This window comes from Phyllostomus discolor, chromosome X (genome assembly GCF_004126475.2).
Source record: "Phyllostomus discolor isolate MPI-MPIP mPhyDis1 chromosome X, mPhyDis1.pri.v3, whole genome shotgun sequence".
NCBI classification, from domain to species: domain Eukaryota; kingdom Metazoa; phylum Chordata; class Mammalia; order Chiroptera; family Phyllostomidae; genus Phyllostomus; species Phyllostomus discolor.
The window spans coordinates 7,404,683-7,422,956 of record NC_050198.1 but is presented as its reverse complement, the minus strand read 5'-3'; the positions used below and the strand labels follow the sequence as shown (position 1 = coordinate 7,422,956).

The 18,274-nt window shown below is 45.0% G+C and overlaps 1 protein-coding gene and 1 long non-coding RNA gene across 9 annotated transcripts in view; one reads left to right on the top strand and one right to left on the bottom strand.

Moving 5' to 3' along the window:
* The window catches only part of SH3KBP1 (SH3 domain containing kinase binding protein 1), a 317,351-nt gene that overhangs the window by 251,038 nt on the left and 48,039 nt on the right, over positions 1 to 18,274 (top strand). For all 8 annotated transcript variants that reach the window (XM_036016569.1, XM_036016572.1, XM_028522514.2 and 5 more), the window contains 3 exons: positions 11,206 to 11,257; positions 14,344 to 14,424; positions 16,907 to 17,066. In XM_036016569.1, coding sequence (XP_035872462.1) covers positions 11,206 to 11,257; positions 14,344 to 14,424; positions 16,907 to 17,066 — 293 coding nt within the window. The remainder of the gene's footprint in view (positions 1 to 11,205; positions 11,258 to 14,343; positions 14,425 to 16,906; positions 17,067 to 18,274) is intronic.
* Positions 3,615 to 15,415, bottom strand: LOC118498471. The gene is made up of 3 exons (XR_004900959.1): positions 15,405 to 15,415; positions 10,391 to 10,393; positions 3,615 to 3,729 (listed from the first exon to the last, which is right to left on the bottom strand). It is a non-coding gene; the product is annotated as an uncharacterized LOC118498471 (long non-coding RNA).

Sequence of the window (18,274 nt, the reverse complement as noted above, 5' to 3'; positions counted from 1 at the left end):
CTTCCCTAATGGGACTTGGGATGTGAGGTGGGGGAAATTTGGTGTATCACTGAAGAACACTGACATTTTAGTGTGATGAACCCAGGTTTTGAGTCCCCAGCTGCCCGTGTGACTGTGAACAAGTTTGTTAATTTCAACAAGCCTCAGTTTCCTCATCTGTCAGCTGGTAGCAGTGATCCTAATTGTATGGTTGCTACATGAGTAAACAAGATAGTCTATGTAAAGCACTGTATATATTACCTACAGATTTAAGCACCCAAATAAATGGCAAGAACCCTTGGGTGCTCCATTTGGTAAATGGACTTCCAGCATCTATGTAGCAGGTCCTTGGGGGTGGTGAAGTAGCCAGTATTGTGGAAGTGACTAAGAAAGTACATTGTGAAGCTGAGGATGCAGATTGAGGCCTGCTAATCTTATCCTCTGTGTGCATATGCACATATATGGACACGTATACACACATCCCTCTGATCTGTGCTTTCTTTTACTGTTTGGGGACCCATTATATGATGTCATTTTTTAAATGAGCCAGTTCATCTTTGTTTGCCTCACTTCAGGTGTACTATTTCTCTGCTGTGATATAAAAAATAAATGTTGAAAAGTTAGAAGCACTTTACATTATAAGGGGGCAGCAGTTTGGTCTTACCCATCCTGTTCTGCACCTCAGCTCTTTGCTCAGACTTTCATAAGGCTTCTTCCTGCCTTTCTTGGCCTAGGCCCTCTTCATGCCCATGAGGGCTCTGTTACTGGAACATGAATTTGACCTTGACCCATCACCATTCCCCTGGAGCTGAGGTTCGGGTAGAATAGCTACAATACTGGAGGATTGTTTCCCAAGGATACTAAACAGCATTGATGGTATATGTGCTGCTTAGATGAATGGATTTAATTGTTCTAGAAGCTAGATGGTGTTGGTGCCTACCAAGATTATGCCCTGTAGATTGTTAGATTGATTTGAAGCCTAAGGTCACACCCTTTAGACTTTTCGTAGCTTAGTGTCTTACATTGTTTAGCTGAAGGACATTCTGTTCCATATCTATTATTCTCTCTTGGAATTGAGTTTGGGGTCCAGAGAATATAGATTCTGCTTCCTGGTGTTTTCTAGATCCTGGATACTTATTCCTAGTTCATGAACCACACTTTATCAGCTTCTTGGAAATACTCAGGCCCTGGCTGGTATAGCTCAATGGGTTGAGCATGGGCTGCAAACCAAAGGGTCACCAGTTCGATTCCCAATCAGGGCACATGCCTGGGTTTTAGACCAGGTCCCCAGTGGGGCCCACCTGAGAGGCAACCACACATTCCTTTCCCTCTTGCTATTCCTCTCCCTCTGTTTCTCCCTCCCTTCCCTTTTCTCTAAATATAAGTAAATAAAAGCTTAAAAAAAAAAGAAATGCTCAGACCCCACCCCAGACCTGGTGCACCAGATCCTGCATTTTAACAAGATCCTCGGGTGATCTGTTTGCACATTAGTGTTGGAGGTGCTGGTCTAAAAACAGGTATCTTTTTAAGTAATGACAACCCCACTTTCCAGTTCCCAACCATCTTTTAGGAGGGAAATAAATTCACAGAACAGAGAAGAGCTGACCATTTGGTAAAGAAATTTCCCACCAAATAAAATCACTTGAGCCTTTTTTATGGATGACAATCTATCACAGTGGTGGGTTATCAGTTGCCAAAATCATCCCTGACAAAAACAGATGCTAACACTTAGTCACAACTACATAGTAAATGTTTTGAAACAGTAAGACACAGGAATGAAGTTTGGCAAATGTTTATAGAGTATACTGGTTGTGAGTCTAGGGTGTAGCATTTGATACACCTTGGCTTGAATCCTGGCTTTGTCACTTACTTGTTCAGTTCAAGGTCAACTCCTTGAATGTCTCTAAGCCTCAGTATTCTCATCTACAAAACTGTGAGAACAATTGTACCTACTTTGCTGAACTCTTGAGAAGATTATCTGAGACGATGCATATGAACTCCTTAGCACAGTACCTGGTAGTTAGTAAACATTCCATACTTGTGAACTATTCCAGTCTTTGTAATTACTATTACTACAAGTATGGGAAAGCTTCAGCTAAAGCTCCACAGTAATGATAGAAGCCTGCCTCTGGTTCTTTTTGCTTAGGCTGGTCAACTCAACACAGAATTATCTTGGTGTCTTGGTGGGCTTCCCTGGGAATCCAAATGAATCTAAGAAATCTAGTGCCTTATAATAAATATTTGTAGACACTAGTGAGCACAGAATGGCACAATCTTCATGTTATTTCTTATCTACTTATCTATTTTTTTCAGGATCTTCTGTATGACAATTATATTTTATGTTCATTCATTCAGTCTGTGTTTGTCGGGTCCCTTCTCTGGGCTGGCTACCAGGCTGACTGATGGGAAGTAGAGAGTACACACGGTTGCTGCCCTTGGGAGCTTAGAATTGGGCTGTAGGTTTCTATTCAGGACTGTAGAAACCTCCCATGCCTTTCCAAAAGGACGTGAGGGTGGGCCTTCCCCAGGGAGTAGAGGCAAGAGGGCCATCCACAGTACCCATCTCACCCTTCTCACCAACCTTTGTAAGACTGAGAAAAGAGGGTGGTCATGTTCTGACGCGTTTGAAGGCCAACACCTTCATGGTGATGAGCAAGTGTGTTGCCTTGCTAGACATTTGCCTCTTTCTTGGTTTTGATTGAGGTAATATGATTTTGAAGGCAAAGGTAGAGTCTAGATCATTCTCTTAACAAATGGGCAAAGCCTGTGGTTGCCTACACGATGGCACCCTGCCTTTTAGTTCCCAGTCCTATTTCCATGGGCAATAACTTCACTCAGGTGAGAGAGGCTCCATGACATACTTTTCTAGAAGCTCTGTTTTTTACTGAAGGTATTAAGGGAAGTTTTCCACTCAGAGTGAAGTTGTCAGCCATGGGTGGACTCACATTGGCTTGCTCACTGAGGCTTCCGTGCTTTGGGGGACCCCATGGGAATCTCTCCAACCTGAGACAAGCAGCCAATATCTCTTTGATAGGTGTTTTAATCTTGTTCTTAAGGAGCAGAAAACCCAGTTTTAGAGAGACAAAAGCCATACCTGTCAGACCAAGTAATACCTACAGCTGAGAAGTGATTATACAATGTGACATTTAGCATTCAGAAAATTCAAAGCACTGCATGGTTTTTCATCCTTTCTGGCCTATAAAACCAGCCAACCAGCTTGGTGTTGGTTGTCATACCAGCCTTTATTGCCACACCCAGAGTATTGGTGGGTTAGTGGTGACAGTGTGACTGGAGATGGGGCTGTCGTTTGCTGAGTTGACTGTGTAAAGATGGTTAGAATCATTAACACAAAGGCGCTATGTGAATGACAGAGTCTGAAACATTATTCTGCCACCGGTTTCAGCAGATGTCATCTTATCTTGCCAGTGGCTGGGGTTGCAGTCATTCACCCAGAAAAGAAGACGATCTGTGATGATTAGGATAGACAGCAGCACACAGCATTCATTCAACAGCAGACCCCTTGAATCTGTAGGCACTACTTAAGCATTCCCACAAGGTTAGTGTACTTTCTGCTGAGGTGTAGATTCAGGTGGGTACCACAGGACCTTTTGGAATCCTTTTTTTTTTTTTTTTTAATTTTCTGACCACAAGTTTATTCAACACAAAATAATCCCTCCAACTTTACTGAGGTGGTTGACCATGTCCACGACCAAATCTGTCTCTTAACTGGAATTAGGTTGCTGACCCAGCCTTGGCCCAGCTTTCTTGTCAGCACCGGGGGCCACAGTGGTCCATCTGTAGGAGCTGGTTTCGGCTTCCCCTCATGTGAGTCTTGCAGTTCGCTCGCCCTCCAGACCTTTGGCCTTGGCCTGCCAGTCTCAGGCTGGGTGCAGTGCGAAGTGGCAGGCGCAGTCTCAGGGGGCAGGTGGAGGTAATCACGGAGATATTGGATGTCCTCATTGGTATCGTACCGGTACAGATGTCTCCAGGAAAACTGTTCTTTCATGTAGCCTCATGATAGGAGTTCATAGATGGCAATCCAGTTCTTCTTGGGCATCAGCATCACAATGGCTGCTGCGTCTGGGCCAGTCTTCCTTTCAGAGTGTGCTCAGTGAATTTTCTCACCAGGGTGACAGACACTTTGGAACTTTGCCTCAGGATAGTCCTAGAGACCACCCGTTGATCTCTTAGTGCGTATTTCAGAGTGATTGTGTAGGCTATTTATCAGAAAACCTAAATTCACTGGCTGTTTATTTGGAGCCTTGACAGTAAAATTGAATTTCAGAATGGAAAGATTAAATATTCCAAGAGCGCTAATGAAGCAGTGCTCTGTCATTATTACTGAAGGGAAATGGGGACCAAGGACTCTCAAGAACAGCAGAAACAGCTTCCCACTGTCATTAAAGAAATTAGAAGTTTTCTGAAATATGATGTGTCTCAAAGATAGTGTTTTAAGAAAGTCTCAGGCTCCAGTCCTTTTAAGAGAAACTGTTCAGATCACCAGAGGATGTTACAGTTCTAACATGCATTGATTGGGAGGGCTCTTGTGAGTTTGGGCCATGTCACAAATCGGGGTGTTGCTAAGGTTTCCATAGGTGTTCCCTTACTGAATGTTCCAGCCCCAGGGATACAGAAATCCAACCTCCAAGATTTCTAAACATGCCCATGACCGATACACACTAACATTTGCCAAATCACAGAGACTTACACTCGGGAAGCTGACTGCCAGCTTACAAATTGCAACAAGAACTGAAATGTCAGCCTATCTGGAAAGTATGGGTCTGCCTGCCCTGGGCATTTGTTCCCTGTGGGCCTGATTCCTTATAGGCCAGATTCTATGGGAAACCACCATTTAGTTGGTATTTTCTGGAAAAGTAAGAAATGAAAGCAAGAGAAGCTAGTTCTCATGAAGGGCCTCACAGGTATAGTTTGGGGCCCCCTCAAGCACCAGAAGGAAAGATTTACCAAGGGAACTAACTCTATGTTGAATTTAGCTAAACCCAGGTGATGCTTGCAAGAGCGCTGCACCCTTAGCCTCAGTAACTCTCCATTTTTTTTCTCGTTTCATGGCTGACCAGACCCCTTTCTGTTCCACATCAATTTCCAGACACATCATGGTACAATCAAATAGGTATCCCATGTTCTCAATCACAGCTGAGTGTCAATATTAAGATCTTCTATTCAACTGTAACTCCTAAGATCATTCTAGATCACCCAGCAGGAGTTTTGCAGGTTCCAGCCTTTACAGGAAAGGAAGTCTCTTCCTTGATTTCCACAGTGGCTGATCCACCATAGGTAAATTTTGCTGGTTTAGCTCTGACTGCACTCTCTTTTCCCAGCTTCCCTGAGCCCCTACCACCTGACAACTCAGTTTATAAAACTGTTCTCAGTCCAAATTTCCTTTGTTCCTAGTCATGTATTTCAGCCTTTTGAGAACCACTCCTCTTTCTAATTTCTAAAGATGTCCAATAAATTATTTCCCTGCATTTAGTCCTCTAAAAAGAAATAAATATGTGCTTCTAATAAGCAACATTACAAAAAAATTCACCCACATATTATTTGCCTGTGCATTTCGTTTTTCGGGTAGTTTCACCTGCGGAGGTGGGGATTTGTCAAGGCATTAATGTCACCCAAGCACTGAGTAACGATGGAACCTTAACTGAGCTTCCCTGAAGTGGCCTGGACGGTGCCCTTTCTCTCTTCTCCCTTGGTACTTGCAGCCTGTGCTCTCCCAGCTAAGCCCCTCATTCACTATGCTCTTGCCTGAGGTAACTCGCTGTCATTACCCCATTTGAACCGTAATCTCCGTGAAGGCAGAACCCATGTCCCAAGCTTCTCCTTCATGGGACCTAATAGCATGTGTCTTAGTCCATTCAGGCTGCTATAACAGAATACCATGGACTCAATGGCTTATAAACAACAGAACATTATTTCTCACAGTGTGCAAGCTGGAAAGTAAGTCCAAGATCAAGGTGATGGCAGGTTTGGCATCTGGTGAGGGCCCCCTTCCTGGTTCACAGACAGCTTTCCTCTCACTGTATCCTTACATGGTGGAAGAGTTAAGCGAGTTCTCTGGAGTGTCTTTTATAAGGGCACCGATCCCATTCATGAAGGCCCCACATGAATGAACTAATCACCCTTCCAATGGCCCCACCCCCAAACAGCATCACAGTGAGGATTAAGTTTCAACATACAAATTTTGGACAACCATTCAGTCCATAGCAGCATGCCTGGTACATGGTTGGCACTCAGGAATCCTTTGTTTTTTGGTCATTTGGTAACAAGGTATACTTCCCCCGCCTTCTGTCCCTCTTCTCCTACTTGTTACTCTCTCCTGTAGTGGTATGAAAGAGGAGGAAGGGGGAAACCAGGTTTCTTGTCAGATTTCTCTTCCCACACAAAGAAGTGCCCAAGTCCTTCTATCCAGACTTGATGCCTGCTCATGGAGTTGAGGCATCATTTTCAGGGTGGGGTGGATGGAGCACAGGGATGCGCCAAGGATTGAACTGAGAACGATCTTAGGGAGAAGCTAAATCCCAGAACCTGGGTGATCACCCACTAGGCCAGCAATCTGGATGGGCCCAGCCGCAGGGGAGACCACGGATGTAGGCCCCCAGGCCAGAGGCTAAGGAGAAGAAACCTGAGAAAGATGCTGCCAAGAGTAGGTTCTGTGGTGGCTCCTGGGGATTTCCTGCCCTGGGAACTCTGTAGGGGACAGAGGAGCAGTAACAGACACTGTAATCACCTGAGTATAGCCCCAGCAGGAAACCTCAAAGTTGTTGCCAATCCACCAGGGATAGGGGAGAAAACGATGGAGTAGAAGCTTCCATGCATCTCTGGAGGCATGAGGGGTACCCCGGTCAGGGACTATCCATTTGTATCATCCTCTCCAGCCTCACACACAGACACCTCCAGAGAACTCTGCTGAATGCCTGGAGAAGGGCTTCCCAAGGCCCTAAACCAAGCTAAAATTTGTTTTCAGAACCTTATTGTATTCCTTTAACAAAGCGCCCCTAAAGGGCACTCAGCCATCAGGGGTACACACCTCTCGTTATTTTCACCAAACCGCCTGCCTGGGGCCAGAGCTCCGAAGGCAGACTGACTCAAGAAGCCAAGTAGTGGATCAAAATAAAGCATCAAAACATCAAATGTGTAGGAATAAATTTAATGAAATACATGTGAGACCTCTACATTATTAAAAATAACAATAGAGGAATTAAGGAAAAACTAAATTGAGTATTTAAAATAATTCCTACCAGGGAGGCCAGTTGAGCTCTTTCGCTTGGGACTGGCCAGACTTGCCAAAAGGCAGAGTAAGTTCTGAAGTCCCTGTGCAGGAAGCAGAACTTGATTTTCTGTTGCCTTCACTCCAGAACATTCAGGTCTATTTCCTTCCTGGTAATAATGGTAAAAAAAAATAAAATCAAATCTAGTTATTACATCATTTGAAGGATGATGTTTGCTCCCTGGTCTAAGCCAACAACTTTAAACACAGGCCTTATGCGCCCTGCATTATGTGAAGACCCTGGGAGGTATTATGCTGTCCCAGAAAATGTTGGCTCATTGATTTTGTTCTTAACTTTTTCATGTTGGCTCTTTTTAAATGAATTGCCACGGTCCGGACATCGAGAGCTGTGAGCCCTGGGCCCACTTTGGCTACCACCTAGCTGTTCACATGGCCCCTCCAGGCGCCAGCATAGTTGTAACATCCTCTGAGCAGGCTGAGCCACCTGAGTTTGGAGCTGGAGCGCTTTACTTTCACCATGGGGGGAGGGATAAAGAGAATAAATAGAACAATAAAAACTCATAACTTAAACTACTCGCCTGAGCTGAAGATGTTTCCATCTGTGCATGCACCTACAGGAGCTAGTTAACACTGGTAAACACCACAGAGAAAATGGCCGGCTGCTGAACTTGGAGGTCCCTGTGGTCCCATTTCCTTTATCCAGTCACAGCTGGACAGTTTTGGGGAAATCAACTCAGTGATGTGCTTACATCTTTTTATTTGAGAATTGTGAACTCCCATGATGAATTTTTTTTAAATCTTTTTTTTTTAAAGATTTTTATTTATTTGTTTTTAGAGAGGGAAGGGAGGAAGAAAGAGAGAGAGAAACATCAATGTGCGGTTACATGGGGTCATGGCCTGCAACCCAGGCATGTGCCCTGACTGGCAATCGAACCTGCGACACTTTGGTTCGCAGCCCACGCTCAATCCACTGAGCTACGCTAGCCAGGGCCCGTGATGAATTTTTGACTGGGTACATCACCCAGTCTGCCTTCTAGTTCTCACTACCCTGCCTTCCGATGGCATGAAAAGAAAAAAGTCAATGTAGGCTCACGTGCAATTCTTTATTAATCATTTGGGGGTTGGTCTAGAGCTTCGTAGACCCCTGGCCCTGATTTTTGTTCAGAATTACCTTAAAGGCATCTTCTTTGAAAATGCAACATCATTTCTCATCCAAGGAGGCAGGAGGGCTACGTTGGGTGGAATTGGAGTGAAGTCAGTCAAGGCAAAACAAAAGGACAACCTGTAAACCTACTCTGCTAATAAGCAAAGCAGACACGCGGCCAGTGTTGAACGAGCATGGTGGATGCAAGACAGACAGCTCACAAACTGTTCCTTCCTTTCAAAGCTGCCCCACCTTCCTCCGCAACTGCCAGGGCTCCAAACTAAACCTCACACCTCTGCCTCCTTCCTCTGCCACCTTCAAGCTCGCACTTGCCGTGACCACACTTTCCACATGCTGACTGTGAGCCCAACACTCCCGGTCATGTCTCAGTGTGCCCTTCTACTCTGCCCTGTCACACTTCATGTCTGCCACACACTGAACTTGACACAACACTCAGGGTTTTTGTCCTTTGCACAGTAATCTTGGAAAACGTATTAACTTGTAATTGCTCTTTTTTTTTTTTTTTAAATCTGGGCCCTGTGGTTTCAGGCAAGGTCACTGGGGGAACAGCCTCGGCAAGAGGAGGCTCATGTGGAATTGGTTGCAAAAATTTTCAAGCCAGCAGAAGGTGAGGGAGACTTCTGTGGGGTACGCATTGTTGGCACCTGGCAGGGAGAATTAGGCCACAGGGTGTTGGCAGTTTCATGAATAAGAAATTAGTCAGATCTTGAGGTAAGCGAAGGTTAATTGGCAGAGTTTCAATGATACCTTCATTAGGTAAACACACATCTGTCCCCAGTTTAATTTATACAAAGATAGAGAAGGGAGGAAGAACAGGGAAGCAGTTGGGGTAGAGATCTAGAAGGAGTTGGCAAAAGAGGAAAGAGTACTGTGTGATCTGTCAGCCACGACGTCCATCTGGGGGAGGCCTATGCACAAGGAGAGGTGGCCTTTGAGCATCTTTCTTTCTTTTTTTATGATCAAATTTGTATGCACATAGACAAGACAGAAGGGAATACACATAATGTATGCGCCCGTAATCTCAGAGATCACCACTATAAATTTCTGGCTTTCTGGTCTTTTTCATGTATAGTAACATAGTTAAGCTCATACTGTACCTGCAATTTGATATCCATTCCCCCCCCCAACTTTAATATACTACAGTTCCTTGTGCTTTTGTAAACTCTGTGTGTGGTTTACAGCCACCTGATGGTTTGACTTGTGGATGCTGTGTGGCTGGATGGACCCTTCACAGTGCTTAAGAGCATTCTTTGGGTCAGACAGCTCTGGACTGGACTTCCAGCCCCCCTCGCTCCATTTAATAGCCTGGTGACTTCAGGACATGCCTTCATACCTCTACGCCTCAACTATGTCATCGGCAAAATGGGCATAATAATGTCACTTCTTATTGCCATGAGGATTAAACAGGGCAGTGCTTACTGACTTCCTCTGCTTTGACACTGCCTCCTCTTTAAGAAGGAGGTGATATTGGCACTTTACAGATGAGAAGGTTCAGCTGGTGAAATCACTTGCCCAGTGTTTATGCTAAAACTGAAAGAGCCAGGATTTTTAATGACAGATTCTGAAGCCCCACCTCTTGCCCAGCTTTGAAACTGCTTACTCAGAGGTAACTTAGCTAAACGAGCCAGCTGGTAAAGAGCAGAGTTGAAATGTCACTGAATCCAGAGCCTACCTATTGTGACCCCCGCCCTGAGAAAGTGACCTGTGGGTGTCCTATTCTCTAGGTTTTACTTAAAACCCCTTTGTCCTGTGCGCTGGCACAGCATCAGGCACTGGTGGTCATTTGCTGGTCCCTGCAGTAATATCACAGGAGTGAATTTTCAGAACACAAAAGAAAGTCTGAGGTGTTGTTTTTTTTTTTTTTTTAATTACAAGTATATGATGCCTGGAGAGGGTCAGGGGAAGTGTCAGCAGCGACATGGATCCCATGTTCAAATCCTCCCTTTTTCCATCTTTCCTTAATGATTTGATGCTGAGATGGTTCTTTCCTTGCCTTTGACCCCCTTCCCCCCCGCCCCGCCCCCCATGCAAGAATAGTGTCCAAGAATTGCAGTCTGGCTAGATTCTCAGCCCCTGAATCACTTGCCTAGTCCAGCCTGACTATCACTCTCCTGCAGTTAAGTCTGATGAGCAAGCAGATACCCTAGAACTGGATCAGGGTGAATGCCATTGATTGCATTACTGCCTCCATCACCTACTTAGAGTGACATGATGTGAGAGTAAAACAAGTAGTGGCTGATAAGCAAAGAAGCTCCATTCCAGCTTCTAGGGTACAGTTGGTCTGCAGGCGCCTTGCAAATGGCCTGCCAGCCTTGGGAGAGAAAGGGGCAGCAAGCTTAGAAACCCACCCAGTCTCATCAGCCCCTGAGCCTGCATTTTGGTGAAGGCCCCACATCCAGAGCAGATCTGATTTAAAGCCACCCCAGTGACTCTTTCTGAATCGTTTGGTTATTCAGCAGATTAAATCTTAATTGCAAATGCGGTTTCAGCGTAGGAGTACCATTGTGCTTGCTGGTTTCAGGCCATTTTTTGCTGAGCCGAGCTTTTCCAGAAGGCTGTTACAAATTTAGAAAGGGGGAAATGGTATTTCATTAGTCCACCAGAGTTTTGTTTTGCAGACTGAATGTATTTTAGTGTTTGTTTAAAGGTGCCGAAACCTAACATCCCTAGAGAGAGAATTGCTCAGTTTTTCTGTTTTTTGGAGAGCTTCTCTGGACTGTCCAAACTACACCTAGAAAACACTATCTGTGGTCCTTACATGAGAAGCCAGACTTGCCAACAATCTCACGTGGCATTATTTTGATTAATTTTCCAGAGACCCAAGAAGCCACCTCCTCCATCCGCTCCTGTCATCAAGCAAGGGGCAGGTAAGTTACCTTTCAGTTCGGTCAACACGATGTGCATCTTTCTCTGTGTGTATTTACAGTGTCCTTGGAAGAGCTGAAGAGTCTTAGATTCAGATGCTACAGACTGCCAAATTGGGAAGTAATGACTTGGTCTCAAGAGGCAGGTTTTAAATAACTAGTTTTCCTAAAACAAAAACAAACAAAAAACCCCCAGATCATTAAAATGTATCCCTGATACAGGAGAGAGGGAGAGAGAGAGACAGAGAGAGAGGCAGAGAGAGACAGAGAGAGAGAGAGAGAGACAGAGAGACAGAGAGAGAGAGAGAGAAAGAGAGAGAGAGAGAGAGAGAGAGAGAGAGAGGAAGAGAGGGAGGGAAAGTCTAGCCTCCCAAAGAGAGTGACCAGAGAGACTTGGCTTTAGAATAAGCCGGTTTTGTCTGCTTTGTTTTTATTGTTTTAATAAACTGCTTTTGAGGAGGGAAGAACCTAATTGTCTTCCTTCTCTTGTCCCTACGCGATCGAAGGTCAGCTTGGGGAGGACCACGTCCCACGTGTCGTGGCCTCACCGTGCATGTATAGTGGCACCAAATTTTCAGTGCCTGTCCCATGTGGTTAACCAAAATTTGTACTTACTGCACTTACCCCCAACCAAAACATCTTTTTCATCTAGCAATAAATACTTTTCCTCGTGATCTTTTTTAATCTTGAAAAGAGTCTAACTCGCCTTTTCTGTGCAGTTTGGATATTAGGGTTGAATAAAATGGGAAGACTCGATGTTGCCAGACATTGGGTAACTTGTTGCACAATGGAATCTCATACATAAAGATGATAATTCATATTTTCCAATAGAACACTTTATATTTGTTAAAAGTGAATTATGGGGGGAAATTCCTCCATGAATAACTAGATATGTGACATTTTCAAAATTAACAACTAAGACAGAAGAAGGATAGGTATATTTTTAGCTCTATACACTCGTAATTATGATATTTCTGTAGCATTTAAAGTATGAATACATTTCCAGATTGGTTTATTTACAGTTTGATCAGGAGTGTTTTTTTTTAAAGTTCTTTTGGCTCACCAAGTTTGTTGGGAAAGTCACCTTGACCCCAAATTCCACTCCCGCTCCCTTCAGCCTTGAGAATTAGAGATTAAGCCCTGAAATGGGATGTTAATTACATCTCTGCTCCACCCTCATCCTTGTTTGCATTGAGCAGTTTAGTTTTGCCACCTAGTGGTTCTGGCTGGACAAATACTTTATTGTGGTGAAATCAAAGCAGGCTATTGATTTTCTTGTCTCTGAAGACCCTTTTCCCCAGAGGCCTTGGTGACAGATGAGAGGCCAGGTTGATGAGTTGAGTGGCCCAAGGCTCAGACAGCCTGCAGTGTGACTGGGACTGGGTTCTTCATGGTAGTAGGATTGTCAGTTCCACCTGTCTCTCTAGGGATGATACTGGAGTTCTTCATTATCCTTAGGAGACTAGATTGTGGCGTGGCAGGCAAATTCATATCCTTTCAGAACACTTTTACCAAAGGTTATGCTGGATTTCTGAGGGCAAAGCAAGAGGACATTTAATCTTCCTAGATTATTATTGCTCATTTATGTTGCTGAATGAACTGGGGAACGGCTTTGTGACAGGGAGGTAGATATTCATATTTTCCTCCTCATCAGCTTTCCTTGTGTTTGGTTATTTCACAATAAAAGCAGATACGGAAGTGACAGAAATCAGATACAGTATTTAATTTATAGTGAGTCATTAAAGAGATTTAGGGTAAATAAAGTATGTGTTCAGTGAAATTTTTTAAGTTCTTTTGGCGTCTGATGCTACATGTAATTGAGATTTTAGTACCAAGCATCCGTAGGGCTAGTAATGTAAGGAGCTTGTCAAGTACTCAACCAAATCCATAAACCAGAGGGGTACTTGTGATTGGTTTCATGCATTAGCTATTTTTCAAGTGTTCTTCTGTGCCTGAAGTCACTGACCCTGCTGAAGACCCCAGGAGAGGGAGCTGCTGCAGTCCACATGGGAAAGAGGAAATGCTAATTGGTGCATTTGGGGAGATCTAATACTTGGGGGATTCATACACAAAAGGAAAGGACCTAGGGAGAACCACCATATCGTCCCTGCATGTCTCCCCACTTAAAAATATGTTCTGGTTACTACTGCTGCATAACAAATCACCCCAAACTTGTCAGTGTAAAACAGCAATCCTCTTATGCCCACGAATTCTGGGGTCAGGAATTTGAACATGGCATGGCCAGGGTGTCCTGTCTCTCTTCTCCATGATGTCTGGGACCTCAGCTGGGAATTCGAGACCAGCGGAGGCTGATGGATCCACTTTGAAGATGAGTATTTCACTCTCATGTCTGGCTCCCCTTGGCAGGGGTAGCTGGAAGGCTGGCCTCAGCTAGAGCTGCAGGCCAGAGTGACTAACATGGCCTACACACAGCCTTTGCAGCATGGTGGCCTCAGGCTAATTCCCTCCTTACACGAGGCTCGGTGTTCTAGCAGATAAAGCATAAGCTACATGTCCTTTTAGGACATGACGTTGAAAATTATATGGTATTGCATCAGCCACTGGTTGAAGCAGTCACAAGCCTGCCCACATTCCAGACAGGGGACACAGACCTCACCCCTTAATCAGATGGATAGCAAACCATTTGAGGCCATATTTTAAAACTGCTACAAAATGGAACCCAGGTCCCTGTGAAATTCCTTTTTATGTTTATAGCACAATATCCAGTGACCCCATATTTGCATATTTTAAAGAGTGACTTCTTTATTTATTTATACACATTCCCCACCCACATCCAAGAATTTTTCTGTGACTATTTTGATGCCTAAAGAAGTCAAATTTAAATATCAGAACACTTTAGTGGTGTTCTTGTAAATTAAGGATGCATAGGCAGGCAAACTTAATGACAGGACAGAAATGGCTTCTGCTCTGTTTTTTAGCAACTCATGTTTGTCAGGTAATACCAGCACTCAGCTTAGGGGGAAAAAATCTATTAACTTTGCTCTACCTGATAAATGCTTAAAATGCTGGCATGTCTAATAAATGAGTAGAGAAAATGTTTTCTGATCACTGTTATCCTTTCCCCCCAGGTACCACTGAGAGAAAACATGAAATTAAAAAGATACCTCCTGAAAGACCAGAAACACTTCCAAACAGAACAGAAGAAAAAGGTATGAAATCAAGTCTTCATTGGCACTTCTAGAACAGCAAGAAATGAAGCTGGCTAGTCTGGATTGCCCACAGAACTTGCTCTTTCTTTGGAATGTGGTTTTGATTGCTTTTAAATATCCCATATCTAAGGAAATAGGAGAGAGGGTTATATGGTGTTTCCTTCCAAATGATAAATAACAGGCCCAGTCCCTTAATACATTGCGGCTCTTCCATCCCAATCCTCCTGCTATCACCACCCTGCCCACACCAGCAGCATCCTCGTCCTTGGTGGAGAATGCTGGGAGAGGGGAAGCATGGTCAAAGTAGGAGAAGCAGCTCAGTGTCTACAGTCCCCTGAACGTGGTCAGAAACGACATTTGCAGGGAAGTAGCTTAACCCACCTCACACAGTCAGGCTTACAAATGTGTTTGATTTCTACCCTTCCAAGTGTCTCTCCCAAGAAGTCTGCATGCTGGGGAAGGACTCATTTTATTAGGTGTCTGAGATTTGATTGATCACACACTTTATAGGGAAAGTGCTATGTTATTATTATGAGCAGGAAGCAGAGCACATTCCACTTTAAAAAGCAGTTATTTGTAAGTCACAAGAGAAATGCTGTATTAATGAATGTAATTATGTGGAGGTGCTCCTGGGTGGCCTCATGAAATTTTATTGTGAAATTTAATATGTTATATCAGCTAGCCAAAAGTTTTACTGACATTGTGAGCTCTCAAGAAGTTACACCTCTTTCTTTCATAGTGAACAGTTAAAACTTGAGCTGTGGAACCTCATTCTAAAGGCCAGGGGTGTGTGTCACAAATCAATGAAAAAATAGCCATCGACCATGTGCCTGCCATACGAATAGCTCTTTGATAAAAGTATGTGTTGCGACATAACCAAATTCTGCCTCCTGTCCTTGTGGAGGACACGTGGCTGGTTTCTGGCTAATAGCCAGGCTCCTTGACAAGGACACTGCCTGCTCTGTTCCATGCTAACAGACAGCTTCAGCTTACATGTGAGCAACCGCCCTCCGTGGCTGGCCAAGTGGAAACACACTTCTGGTTCCTTCCCCGCCCCAGGCTCCCTTGTTCTGTGGCACAGTGGGTCAGGAAGGCAGAAGCCCTGATCAGAAGCAACAGGGGAGCCAGCCCCACCCTAAGACTTGGCGTCCCGTTCCTTCCATGTACCAGCTAATGAGCTTCCAGAATTCCTGGATAGAGCATATTCCCCACCAAAATATTGTGGGGAATCAGCACCTCGATAGCTCCATGGTGGCTGATGGGCTTTCAAAAGCTTTGCCAATCAGCCCGGGCACACAAACAATATGAGTTAGTGTTTTCAAGGAAAATGTGTTCAGGTTTCCAGCTACAATTGAACGTAGGGAACCTGCCTGTCCTCCAGTTGGCAACTCTCTGGAGTTCTGTCTATAAAGAAGAATGTGGAGCCCTGGCTGGCGTGGCTCAGTGCATTGCGCACCAGCCTATGAACCAAAGGGTCAGGGGTTCGATTCCCAGTCAGGGCACATGCCTGGGTTGCAGGCCAGGTCCCCAGTGTGGGGCATGAAGACAACCACTCATTGATGTTTCTGTCCCACTCTTTTTTCCTTCTTTTCTCCCTTTCTAAAAATAAAAAAATAAAATCTAAAAAAAATAATATGATGAATGTAGATACTTGCTTTTTATACCATGAACAGGACGAGGCTAATTGGGACAGTAAAAATGAAGCTGTCACTGAACGCTGCCCAGTTGGGCCACCAGATCTGGCTTTAACTTCACTTTAATAGCTGTGCCTCCAAAAACCCTTAGAAACCAAATAACTGTGAAGCCACAGTTTACTTTCCAAGTTCAAACTGCACAAAAAGAATCCAGAACTAGTTCTTGTTCCCTGAAATGCTCCCCCTGTTATTAGCTTTACACAGGCCGACCTGAGAGATGTCATGCCTTTTCCCTACCCACACCCAGCAGGTCCTGTGGGCCATTTACCGCACCTGTTATGTGCCAAGTGCCATGTAGGTTTCTATAGAGATGACCAGACGTGGGCCCTACTCTTGGGGCTGACAGCATCCAGGCTGTGCCAAGCATGGTATCCAAGTGGAGCCTGTTTATACAGGGCTACACTTTGTGGCTCAGGTGAGGAAGTTAAGTCTGCCTTTGACAATGGGTCCAGCTTTGAGAAGGGAACATGGTTGGGTCACATTTAGTCAGGCCTGACAAGTAGGCCTAATGAAGGATGCGTAGGAGTTTGCCAAGGGTGGTCTGTGGTTGGAAAGGCTCTCCAGGCAGAGGGACCAGCATGAGCAAAGGCCAACAGTAAGCTGCGGCTCTATAGGGCTTCTTCTAACCTGACAGAGAACAAAAGGTGCTCTTCAATATCCAACTTTGCCTTTGCAAATGGCATTGTTGATTTTGTTTTAAGCATGAAATAAGTAATCTGCACATAAGTACTGGTACTTACGCTAGATCTATCTGTCTTCCTTGTGCTTTTTTAAACAATGACTTAAAGAAAGACCAGAGAGAGAGCCAAAACTGGATTTACAGAAGCCTTCCGTTCCTGCCATACCACCAAAAAAGCCACGGCCACCCAAGACCAATTCTCTCAGCAGACCAGGCGCACTGCCCCCGAGGAGACCTGAACGACCAGTGGGTCCCCTGACCCACACCAGGTATGGCTCTGCTCTCGCCCCTGGGGTGGGCACAGGGGTGGGTGAGGAGTGGCCTAGGGATACAGGAGAAGGGCCTTGAGTGTGTCCAGCTGAGGGGTGGAGGCAGGTAAAGCTGCCTTTCCACTTTGTAGCAGAGCAGTCAAAGCCTCTGCCACTATTGTCCTTGCTCCGGTACTCAGGCAGAACTGAGTGTGAGGCTGGGAGCCGCGGCGTGGGTTTCAGGATTAGCAGATCAGGATCAGGTATCTAGCACCTAGGGCCCGCTCACAGGCAGGAACTTTCCCTGCTCTTTGTTAGAGCAAGGCCAGCAGCTCCTCAGACCGGAAATGCAGGTGCCATGCCTACCTCCACACCCTGGACACCCTGCTGGCCTCAGGTGCACATGTCTCACTGGCAGCTCCATCCCCTAGCCCCTCCCTGCTCTGTTGGGCCTCCTTCCACACCCCTAGGCTCCCTCTGTCTTGACTACACAGCCCCATTTTGGAAGCCAGGACCCGGCGTGGCAAATATTGTCTTAGTGTACGTGTGTCTGAACTATGAGACCCTTGGAGGCAAGGGACATACTTTGTTCAAGCATGTCTTCCAAGATGTGCCTTGCAAAACTCAAATCTGTTCACTGGCTGACTGGACTCATGTGTTAGTGCTGTAGGGTCCGAGTTGGACATTGTGCCTTCCAGACCTAAGATACCCATCACTCCCCACAAGGAAGTACTGCGTTCTCTGCACAAGTTCATTGCCAGGACTTTCCACCATTACATGTGTAATATGTGTGTTGGTGTAACATACCAAGACCATACAAGTCGGTGGTCTGGAGGTCTTTGCATGTGCCTGTCCACACACAGTCACTCACCAGATTTGTGTTCTTTTGAGCTAAGTTTGCATGGTGAGGGTCTCATGGGGCTTCAGCGTCCAGGTGTTGGCGTCTCACCCCACCTCATAGGAGGAGTGTGAGCCTTGGCAAGTCACTGCCCCTCTCTTCCTCCATCTGTAAGTTGACGATGATAATGGAATGCACCTAAAAGGGTGGAATGAGGTAATTTCCAAGCATGTAACCCCATGCCTGCAAATCGTTACCTTCATTGTCATTTTATTATTGCATATCCAACTGGGCGTATTGCAGTAAAACAGAATAGCTCATTTACTTTCTAGAAAAGAGGTTTAAATTATGGTAAAATACACATAACAAAATTTACCAGTCTAAGCATTCT